Source organism: Ailuropoda melanoleuca, chromosome 16, assembly GCF_002007445.2.
Source record: "Ailuropoda melanoleuca isolate Jingjing chromosome 16, ASM200744v2, whole genome shotgun sequence".
NCBI classification, from domain to species: Eukaryota; Metazoa; Chordata; class Mammalia; order Carnivora; family Ursidae; genus Ailuropoda; species Ailuropoda melanoleuca.
Genome location: NC_048233.1, coordinates 77,950,018 through 77,962,489, shown reverse-complemented (window position 1 = coordinate 77,962,489; position 12,472 = coordinate 77,950,018). Strand labels below are relative to the sequence as shown.

The following is a 12,472-nucleotide window of genomic DNA, read 5'->3' as shown; positions in this document are numbered from 1 at the left end:
CACTGTGTTTCCTCAAGAACCCTAGGAATTTATACTATAATTAAAGTCTCACTAGGATTGATTCTTTTGAAATATTTACTTACTGAGGACAAAGCATTCCCAATGCAGTGATGACAAAATATGTGGTTTAACATCAAAACCATAGGCTTAGTTAATTTCTTCATGATGTCTGTATTTAGTGTTTTAACCTCCTCACATTTGCATATATGCTTATTTATAATCTTTTCATGTCTTAGTGATGTTTATTTGGACCTTTCCTCAAATTAAGGTAACTTTACAAGGTAAAAATGAAGAAAAATATCTTATCAGGCTGGCAGTGATTTGTTATTTGGAAAAATAGTTTTCTAAAGATAAATTAAGCAGAAGCAACATGTCCCATGGTTGTTTCCTTTTTTACTGTTAAACTTTTAATGTCAATATTACTTTTCAAACAGTAATGTTGTATTTTTTTTCAAAATGGTATCTCCTTTTAAAATTATTTTTTTCAATTTTCAGCCAGCATTAAATAACACATTTTAGGTTATTATTTGATATAAATTTAAGACATGAGAATTTTTCTGGAAGGTTGTAATCTTGTAATAAGTTTATTTTAATTATAAGTGTATTCAATCTTCATTTGTTAAATCAGAGATTGAGTCTGCATAGTTAGCTATTCATTTAAGATCTGTTATCTAATTCAGAATATTAGAACTATCCTGTCCCAACCTGGTTATTATATGTGATATCTGTTACTGATTATCATTATTAGTATTCATCAGTGCTGATTATTCCTTTCTGATCTTTGTGCAGCTCCTAATTTTACTGGCACTGCTTGGGAAACACAGCTCTTTATATTTATTCTTTGCTGCCTATTCCAGTAAAACATGGACATATCATTATTTATTTGAATTGCTATGTATTTTTCTATGTGATCTACTTATTTACTCATATTGGTACTTTTGAAAATCCAGTAAAATGAAATAACCTATTATATTTCCCCTTCTTTTGATTTATCACTTGCTTGCTGTATCCTTTACATATACTTCTCCTATTTTGAGCATCCTGGACTCCTTAGCAATAAAAACCATACTGTTTTGGTTATTATCATGATTTTTCTTTGATACCCAGAATGCCACACCTTAAACCTCACAGGACCTTTTATGTTGGTACTTTTCGTCCCTGTCCTTATCATTTGTAGAAACCTCCATGTTTTCTAGACACAACAGAATGTTTCAAACACGTGCTATTTTTTTTCTCACTCTAAAACATAGGCTGAATTATCCTGTAAGAAATTCTGATTCTTGGGGGGCCTGGGTGGCTCAATCTGTTCAGCATCTTCCTTCAGCTCATTCATGATCCCAAGATCCTGGGATGGAGCCCAGTGTTGGGCTCCCTGCTCTGAAGGGAGTCTACTTCTCCCTCTCCCTCTGTCCCTCTGCAGCTTATGTTCTCCTTCTGTCTCTCAAATGAATAAAATCTCTCTCTAAAAAAAAGACAACTGATCATTAGGTGTGCAGTGGTATTAAGGATAGAAATTTCAGTCTTAAATGTGCAAAAACCATGCAAAATATCAGGTGGTACAACGGGTTGTCTTCTCCGAACATAGAAAGAGGGGTGGAATGAGGTGTGTCTCTATACTGTTTTGTGAACAGTAAGTAGTGGATTGACTCACCGAGCAGGTACTGAGAATAAGACTGTAAAGTTAGGGACAAGGAAGTCTGAGAGAGGTAATATGGATGGGACTCTTGGAAAGGACAGTGAAGATACTCTTGCTCCATCACAAATCTCTGCCAGAGGAACACTGATTGCAGAAAAGACATCTGCTCTGTGAATGTCAGTCAGCCTCTTTCTCCACACACACAGTCTCTTTCTTCTCTTTCTCCTGTCCATGCTCAACAGGCCCTTGTACAAATGGCTAGAGCAGCTGAAATGGGCTCAACAGCATGGTTTTCTTCACCAAGACTAATTTCACTGCTTCCACTGTTAGGTATCCCAAATGCCAACAATAGAGATCACAACTGTGCCTCTGATACGCCATCATTTTCTACAAGGATTGGTGAACCACTTGGGTAGCAGGGTGATTAGATCACACTATGCTTTTGTTTTTGTTTTTTTTAAGATTTTATTTATGTATTTGACAGAGAGAGAGACAGCCAGTGAGAGAGGGAACAAAAGCAGGGGGAGTGGGAGAGGAAGAAGCAGGTTCATAGTGGAGGAGCCTGATGTGGGGCTCGATCCCAGAACAGAGGGATCATGCCCTGAGCTGAAGGCAGACGCTTAAGGACTGAGCCACCCAGGAGCCCCATACACTACTTTTTACTAATCTAAAATTACAGAGCTAATGACTCTCTTTCCAGGAATAACCACATTTTGGGAGATTTATTTGATTTACACATCCATTTGCCTACCAGTCTGTCTTGCNCCAGTTTGTCTCGACAGCACCTGCAGATGTAGACGTACATCATGCCTTTTTCATGAACATGGTATCCCACCAAACATCACCTCTACCAAGAAATACATGAGATGGCAAAGGAATAGTAACTAGCTCCTCCAAACCACAGAAATTATTGGTTTTACTTTTTGCCCTGTCATTTACAAGTGATTGGCCTGATCAAATCATGGAAGGGCTTTATGAAAGCTCAGTCATGGTTGTTGAGGTGTCCTCTAAGTAGGCTGCATGCTTGAAAACAGCAGCCAATGCAGGGCTCCATTTCCCTTAGGGGAAATGTACATGTCTATGAACCAAGAGGACGAGGTTTGCATGGAGCCTGTAGTGGCAGCAAAGTGAGCCTTCAAAGCTCCAAGTACAGGGAGTATAATTGTGCAAAGTTCCTAGGTGCTGATCTTTGAAATACATTTCCCCATTTGTGTCACAGTCATGCTTCCCACAGACTGCTCCCAGCTAATGACTGAGCACAGCAGGGATACCAAGGCAGGACCATGCTTCTTAGGCATTGGATTGGTGGCTAATTTTAGCTCAAGTACCTACCTTGCTGAACCTACCAGAAACTGAACAATGGTGTAGGATGCTTTTGCCCATCCTTCCTTCCCTCTCTTCTTCACTTGTGCTCAGACTTGTCTCATGATTTACTGGCACTTCTTGCTTCTTCTGTGTCCCTCTCCATTTTCTCTTACAAAGATGCAACTGTGTCCCCTAATAAAATCCTTGCACTTTTAATTCCACCTTAGTGTCTTCTTCTTGGAGGACCCTGACTACTACAGCCTTTTTTACTATTACATCAAATAGCCCGCGAGAACATAATTTCCCTACCCATGAACTTATACTCAGTTTATTTGGAGTCAATGTGCACAGGGGTGGAATGTTCCAAATGACAACTCCCAATGCTCTGATTAATTAGAATCTGGGCCTGTACTCTGGCCATGTTGGGTTCCTTGTGCATTGATTTAACAGGGGTCACTCCTTTGGGTGGGGTGATTGACCTCAATCACCAGGGAGAAATTAGTTAGTGCTACAAAATGAGATCAAGAAGAATTATATTTGGAACCCAGGGGATTGAGCACTATATTTCATAGTATCCCTTTGGCCTATTCTTTGAAAGGGAAAGTACTGCAACCAAATAAAAACAAGATGATCTAAGACTCAGACCTAATAATAAGAAACTATGGACACCTTACCAGGTAATTCCGATCTAACTGAGGTGTTGAGAAAGAATGAGTGATCCACAGTTACACAAGAAGCAAACAGAGGATGGACTTTTAAAAAATGTTTAATTTAGTAAACCTTAAATATACAAATAGTACAACTTAGAAAAAAACTTTCTTTCAAACTTCAAACTTCATTTGTGATTTGAGTCGTTCAATTCCCTTAGGACCTTATAGTGTAATGAATTACACGTTAATCTGGGAGATTCCGTTCAGTGCTGCACAACAAAAAACTGGAAGTGAAGGAAGTGTTCCCACCTGTGATTAAAAAACTTGCTGCCAATCTTACAACTTAAACGTATTCTAAACGTTTTCTAAAACATCAGTGCCACAAATTTAATTACATTTGTGTTATGTACTTATTTATTTTTATGTCTTCTAAGATTATCTTAGCAATACTTTATCTTCTTACTAGGGTCTTAGTAAGTTATTTAGACTTGATTCTGGCGTTGAGATAACTTTTCCATACACAACGTAATATGCTTCTGTACTTTGGTCAGTGAAAGTTACAGTATCTGGGTAGATATTCATAATTATTTGGACTAGGATTTGCTTGCTCTTCCTAAGAGGGTTAAAATAGCAGTTCTCAATAAGTAGTTTGAGCATCTTTATTGTGGTAAAAATCAGGATTTATGATATCGGGATCTTTTAAGTGGGGTTATTATACCAGTGTTACTTTTTGTAACTGATATTTTCCTCTGGAATGATTTATTTTATACTTTCACTTAAGTAACATTAAACACCTAAATTACTGCCAATGTGGTTCACCAATTAGATCTGTTCACATTGCCTAAAAATAACATATTTTGTAGACATTTTACCCTAATTAGTGAGAAACAGAGAACTTTTAGAAAATGAGAGTCTGAGTTGGCATGAATAGAACTGTTTTAGAAGATTGTCTAAATCAAGTATTTTGGAATTCCACTGTTGTGTTCTGTCTCTATTGGGGTTATGTGTTACAACTAGTACTGATACTATACCTTGGACTTACTTTATGGATTAATGTGTATTATTGCTGGTGTTGATGAGTCTTTCCCATTCTGTGTGGATCTCCTACATTTTGGGGGACTTCTTGCTTGAATTTCACTTTCTTGTAGTGTTTGTTTGTTTACTGTTGCTTTTTCCCATAAACATATTCACGTTTTATTGATATAAATTATATTTTCATTGCCACACTTTTAAAAATCAAAACTAAATGCAACTCCTCATACGTACACTTTTGCTGTATCACCACCTGTGTGTATGACCTATACAGATTTTTCTCTTTTGAGGAATGGGTAGTCAAAGACTTTTACGTCTCAAGTTGTTTCATCTCTGTAGTTATTATTCTTTATCCTAACAATTGTGTTTTGATGCTCAGATTGTCACAATTTGGATGTAGAGGTCCTTGCAAGTTCACCCTTGTAAAATAAAGAGGAACTCTGGTAGTTACACAGTGATTTATAAAAATCGTATCTATGGAATCCTGACTGATTTTTCCTGAACTGGGGGCCATATGTAAGAAAAAGAGATTGGAAAGAGCATGCTTGCCAAGTCTAGTTGTACCAAGTTCTTTCATGGGCGCCTGTGGGTCTTTGTGATAATGCTTCTGGGGAGAAAGTGTGCCTATAAAAAGGCTTAAGAAACCCTGTAAAGGGAATAGAAAAGGATAATTTCAACCAATTAACTTCATAAGAAAATGCTAAAAATTAACTCAGCCAATTTGTTCCCATTTTTTAAGGAAATAACCATACAGATACCATTCTGTATATGTCCATCAGCCATAAATTGTCTCATGCTAAAGGAGTGGGCTGTTCTGTCACATTATGGAGCTAGAGAAGACTTTCTGGTTTTAAGTTTTTAATCTAGAGTAACATGAAATTCAATACAAATTCTTAAATTTTTAATTAAATTAAATGCCCTTAATGGCTCTAATCTTCTCTTCAGTCTCTTAAATTGTCAGGTATCAAAACTACATATTCTTTAATTTTCATTGAAAGAATTCTTACGTATGATGGGATGCAATGGTAGATCTTCTTGAAATAAAATAACCTGATCAAAAATTATCACTGCTTCTCATTAGAAGGAGGGAATCTAGATTTATTTAATGAGTTTATTCAGAGCCTCTTTCACATCCTTATTCCTCAGGCTATAGATCATGGGATTCAACATGGGGAACACCACAGTGTAAAAGGTAGAAACTATTTTATCTGTGTCCAAAGAATAGCTAGATCGGGGACGAGAGTAGATATAGAGAACGGAGCCATAGTACAAGGTGACAGAGACCAGGTGGGAGGAGCACGTGGAGAAGGCTTTGAGGCGACCCTGGGTGGAGCGGATCCTCAAGATGGTGGCAATGATGAACAGGTAGGAGGCCAGGATGAGCACGGAGGGGGCGATGACGTTGGAGACCAGGATGATGTACAGCACAGTCTGATAGCCATCTTTCCTGCCACAAGCCAACTTCACCAAGGGAAGCAAATCACAGAAAAAGTCATCAATGACATTGCCACTACAGAAGTTCAAGGCAAATGTTCTCTTGGTGATGATCGAAGAGTTAATAAAACCACTAAGGAAGGAGGATGTTACCAAAAATGCACATAGCTTTTTAGACATAGCCTGAGAATAGAGCAGTGGCTTTGCGATGGCCACGTAGCGGTCATAAGCCATGGTGGCCAACAGGTAACACTCACTGTATCCCAGCGCAGCAGAGAAGAAGAACTGACATACACAGCCAGCAAAGGAGATGCTTTTGTCTTCAGAGATGCACGTCACCAGGATCTTTGGCGTGTAGACAGAGGTTAAGCAGAGATCCAGAATAGACAAATTCCCAATGAAAAAATACATGGGTGTGTGCAGCCGGGAGTCATTACAGATCAATATTATGAGGGTGGAATTTGCAACCAGAGTCAGAGAGTACACACTAAGGAAGACCACGAACAGGACCAGTTGCACCACCGGGGCTTTTGTGAAGCCCACGAGGATGAAGTCAGTCACCGTCTGATTGCTTCTCTCCATGGCTCATCTAAGAGGAGAGAAAATAAAATTTCAGCTTGCATCACTGTGATTAATAAACAGAAAACATGCTAAATAAAATGAGTATATATACTGAAGGTACCTGTACTTTTTTTTTTAACTCCTGATCATTTTATTTCCCTTGATTCCAGACTCACTAGTTCATATTCCTACTTAACATTTTTTACAGGAGATGTACTGGGCATTTCAAGAAAAACTGAGTTCCAACAATCCTTCTTCAGCCTGCTCTTCTCTCAGACTTCTCCACTGCAGGAAATGGTGTTACCCCAGTTTAGGGGAAATCATTGGCTCTTCTGGACTCCTCTCTGACTTTGACATTCTAACTGACTAATCAGCAACATCTTGATTTTACCCTCACAACATATTCAGACCCTGACCAGTGTTTCCCTGCTCTGGTGGTTCTTCCCCAGGCTAAAACCACTGTGATTTGCCATGGGTGTTATCACAGAGCTTCTAAGGGTCTCTGAGCTTCCTTCCTCCTTCTGTCCTTAGCCCTGTTGGTTCTCTGAAGATGGTAGGCAGAATGATCCTGTTAAAAACCAGTTAGATCATGTTACTCTTTGCTTCCAACTCTCCAGTGACTTTTCAACTAATTCAGACTAAAGCCAAGGTCCCTACATAAATGGACAAGCTTATTACCTGTCTGCTTCTGACTCCTACTGTCTACTCCAGCCATGCCACCCTCCTCTCAATTCTTAGAATAAATAGGGAGTGCTCTGAACCTTTGGAGTTGCTTCTCCATCTGGCCAGGATGCTCTTCCTCAAGTATCTTTTTAGCAATCTCTCTCATATTTTTCAAGTCTGAATTCCCACATCTTTCCCCTTTTCAGGTGTTCCTCCTCACCATATTGCAATCTACTTCTCTGGCATTTCTTGTACCCCTTTTCTGCTTTATCATTCTCTCTAGCACTGCTCATTATCTAATATTATCTGCATCCCATTAACTTAACTTGTTTTCTTCTCTCTTCACTAGAATGTTGTTAAAAAAAAAAAAAAGAATAAAGAAGGAACCAATATGCCCCCACAAAGAGTGCGTTGATGCCTGGGACAACAAACCAAGATTTAATTATAGCTTCAACATATTCCAGGAATGTGACCTTATAACAGTCAATATGAATTGTCCTGATCAGCACTAGGGAGGTCATCTGCATGATCAAAGCCCTGTTCCCCTCTTTATTCCCAAAAGATGTTCTGGCCTGAAATAATCCTTTCTTTTCTTTTGCTAATAACTTCTTTGCTCCACTCTCTTTCCTACACAAAAGTACCATTCCATACAACTCCTAAAACTTCTATTTGCCTGATGGGTTGCTGGTTTATTCATGAATCTCCTGATAAAGCCAATTAGATCTTCACCTTTCCCGGACTGAACTTTGTTTCTCAACAATATACCCTTTCCTCTTGCTTTTGAATTCAGATGCTGTCACAGGTAAGGATCTTGTACATGTGGGGTCAGATAAATGCTTCTAAGCAGTACCCAAATGCTTCTAAGTAGTACCCAAATCATCTGGCAGAGTCCTGTGCTTAACACGTACAGCCAACCCTTATTATGAACACAGAATTGTCTTCTCACCTAACCCAGGACCAAGCACTTGCCTGAAACAGTCACAGCCAACAAAGGACCACACTGTGGATCCAAATATCTTATACTTGCTCAGGATCCCCAGTGTATTTGATTCCTTAAGCACCCCAGGGATTCATAGCTTTGAAAGTGCCTAAAGGGCAATTAATCAAAAAGTGTGTAAACTTTATTTAGGAGATTCTTCTTGCTCTATGCAAGAAAAAAGAGGATGATTTTTAAAATATGAATAATCATTGTGATATTTTGAGAAAGTACTCTTTGCAAAACACCTTCCTGGAAACTCTATTTGATTGTCAAACAAGTCTGTGGAGTAGGCATTGCAATTTCAGTCACAGACAAGAAAATAGATCCAGAGCGTTTAATGAACTTTCCAAAGGAAAACCCAGAAGTAAATGCAGTCAGGATTTAAAGTCAAGGTAGCCTAATTATAAAATTCAGTCTTTCCCCTCTACCATGCATACTTCAGAGAGACATAATCTTTGAGTATCTATGCAGCTATGACCATAAATCTTTGGAAGAGGACTTCCTTATCCTGAGTGTTTATACAGACAGATTTTGCCACAAATATATTCATTTTCCTATTTCATCACCTTGTTACCCAATTTTTAAATGACAAGGAAGGTGTCATTGGCTATATTCCCTAAAAGTGACCTGTCTAGTTTTTCCATTATTACCTTAATAATATATACTGAATAATGAATACTGATCCTGAATATGTCCCAGGCACTCTGCTGAGTGATTTGGGTCATCTGATTTTGCTCTTAGAGAATATCTGGCTGAGTCAATGTGATTATTATTCCCATTTCATAGATGAGCTGTTAGATATAGACAAATAATTGTATATACATTGTTCAAGGTCACAAAATCTGAGGCTTATAGAGCCAAGATTCAAAGCCAGTTCTCCCATTGCGTATCATCTGTTGCCACACCTACTAGTATTTACTATGTTCTTGAGATCTTCCTGACACTATGGACAAAGAGTGAAATAAGGATTGGGACCTGAACCCATGAAAGTTGGGGTTTATTAGGAGAAACCAAATCTTGTAAAGCACCAATGGTTGTGATAGAATTATGCGTCATCCCTGTTGGGAAGCAGGCCAGAGCGGATAGATTGCTAGGGGCAATAAGGCAAGCGTCGTGTGTGGTATGAGAGGTTTTTACCCAGGAGGGAGAAACATATATCCTGCTTGAGGAGGCATGGACAGTTACCACTTGTGAGGAAGGCATTTCTCAAAAAGAAAAAGAAACTACAACCATCAAGGCATAGAGAAAGACATGGAAGGGAGGGTGGACATAGTGTGCAAATTTGTCAGTTCTGACTGGAATGTAGTGTGTCTTTGTTGGAATGTTGTTAGGTGAGATCACACAGGACTTGTAATGCAACAGTCAGAGCTTTGGCTTAGTCCGCACCAACATCAAAATGCTTGAGGGGCGCCTGGGTGGCACAGTCGGTTAAGTGCCTGACTCTTGGTTTTAGCTCAGGTCCTTATCTCCGGGTCATGAGATCTAGCTGTGCATGGGTTCTGGGCTGAGCTTGGAGTCTACTGAAGACTTCATCTCCCTCTCCCTCTGTCCCTGCTCCCGTTCTTCTTCTCCTTCTCTTTCTCTCTCTCAAATAAATAAATAAATCTTAAAAAATGCTTGACATGTCCGCGGTATGGCAAAATTTTGGTGCTGTTAGGGAGGTGATTAGCCCTGCCCAAAGCAATATGTGCCCCAAGACTGAATCATGAATGCATAGACACTACACCCCACCCCTAATTCAAGATCAGAAAAATGAGGAAATGTCAGCCCTCCTACAGATGTACGTCATGTCTAGGGATTATAGAGCCAATCAGTGGGCATGGCTGAGTCTAAACTCAATGCCTCTGACTCTACATTCTGTGTTCTTTCTACTACAGCAAACTCCTCCTACACATTCTGCCTCCATGACAATATTCCTCCATTCCTTTAGGCATTTTTGCCTTTAGTCATGCTTGAAGAGATGGGGCAAACGACTGGTGACTGACCAAACCTCATGCCCTAACCCACGCAGTCTTGCCAGAAAGATGGCCAGTACCTTAGGGAGAGGTGGCATGGGTGGAAAGGGGAGAGTTTCACAGTATAGTGGGATATTTTCCCCCTTCAGGGGACAACTTCCCTAAGGGTGCCTACTGTGCTCTACAGGAACTCTGCTCACTCACAGATACATGCATATGCTTCATTTATACCCCAAATGATATTCACTTGCGAGGTATTTACACTTGCTATCCATTCTCTTTAAATTCTTCTTTTATCTCCTTTAGCTGTTCAAAATGTATAACCATCTCAGAAACATCTTCCCTGATCACCCCCTTCAGAATTATGCCCCTTCCACACCCCAGCACTCTCTATCCCCTGCCTTGCTTTACTCTCCAGTGTATTTATCACCTGGGGTACCATATAATCCACTACTTTATTTCCTGTCTACTCCAAATGCGATATGAATACAAGAAGGGCATGTTCTGTGGCTTGTTTTGTTCACTGCTGAATGTCAGTCCTTAAAACAGTATGTGCCACAGAGTAGGCATGAATAATATTTGCTGAATAGATGAAAAGATGGACTGCCCTAATTCTTCAGAGGCATGTCAAAGAAATCCACATTCTGTTCTACCCCAGTGATGGCATTTACAAGGACTTCTTTGTTATTCCACCTAACTGGCAGTAACAGAAATTTCTGAGGTTCTGTGCTAGTCCCAGGTATGCACAAGAAAAATTATGGACAAATCCTCAAAGATAACAAAGTCTGAACACTGAGATATACACAGTAATTGAATTTCAAAATAGAGTATATTTGTGAGGGAGGTTGTTTCCATTTGAACAGAAAATTCTTTCATGTTGAAGAGCTATGAGGAACCATATCTTTGAAAGGAAATGGGGCCAAGACTGGTGGGCAGTCCAAGCTGAGACAGCACTGGGCCTTAGAGCTGATGACGGGGATTCAAGTTCAATCTCACTGCTTACAACTGTCAGAAGACCTTATACAAGTTACTCAATTGTGTTAAATCTTGTAAAGAAGAATAATAATTGTAAGTACTTGAGAGGGCTGTTGGGAAGATTGAAGGATATGTTTCTAAACTAGTATTGAAAGACTGGACACATGAACGATGCTCATGACATCAGCAGCCCTCTATTTCAGAGAGTGTAAGTATCACCTGCCATGGAGTCAGGCTGTAGCTTCTTGCTCCTTGTCCCTTCAAGATTCAAATTGAGTAAGTCAGTTTCAAGGAATGTTAGAATGTCATTATTAGAACTTATTAGGACTGTTATTAGAATGAAAGCAGTCCTACTTTACTGAGGTGTGGTGATTAAAGGAACTAACATAGGTTTGCATACAGGTGTTTTGCAGGAGAGTCTATTTTGGGAATCAATGTGGACTCCTTAGCATGAGATCCAGGGTCAGACAGACCTGAGATGAATTCTGATCCCAACTCTTTCTAAACTGGTCACCTTGGAACATTTAGTTAATGCCCCTGAGAATCAATTTCATCATGGGTAGTATCATGCACTTCTCATCTGAAAGAACACATTTCTATAAGATTGTGGGGCTATTTATTAGACACGATGTATCTTTAAGGAGATTGGGGGTANAGAGTGTTTGACATCTAATAATGGCTATTGTGTGTTGAGCATTAACTATTTTGTTGGTTATTAATGTCATATGATCGTGATGTCTACAATTGTTAATATTATACAAAAGAGTGGAGATAAGAAAATTGATGGCAACATAGTCCTTTTTACCTTTGCTGTTTTCCTCTGCTAGTCAAGCATACTCTCCTTTGGCACTGGCTTCTCTTGATGACTCTGATTGTTGGTCTTCTGTTGACTTCTTTATTTCTCTGTGTTATATACTATGGCTTTAAGAATAATTATGGATGTTTTTGGGTAATTGGTGTCTTTGGGAACCTGAACTCTGTGGATCTTGAAAATACTCAAATCCCCAACACAAACATGCAGAACAAAATTGTGCACGTATTTCCACTGTGTTTCCTTGGGACTGAAACATGGATGCTGTCACAGGTTCAAGTGTTACTGTAAGAAAGGAATTCTCTGCTAGCCAATCTTATCCAGAGGCTATGGCAACCTGCCAGTATCAATAAGCTGTTGTCTTAACATTCTTCTTAAATGTGCCTTCTGAGAAAAATCATGAGACTCTTAATCATATGGAAAAAACTGAGGGTTGCTGGAGGGGAGGCGGGTAGGTGGATGGGGTAACTC

The 12,472-nt window shown here is 39.3% G+C and overlaps 1 protein-coding gene across 1 annotated transcript; it reads right to left on the bottom strand.

Annotated features, from left to right (window-relative positions):
- Nucleotides 1-5,721: 5,721 nt before the first annotated feature.
- On the bottom strand, nucleotides 5,722-6,639 carry LOC109491209 (olfactory receptor 1013-like). The gene has a single exon (XM_034644898.1). It carries the CDS (start codon nucleotides 6,637-6,639, stop codon nucleotides 5,722-5,724), a length of 918 nt encoding a protein of 305 aa, XP_034500789.1.
- Between the last annotated feature and the right edge of the window lie 5,833 nt (nucleotides 6,640-12,472).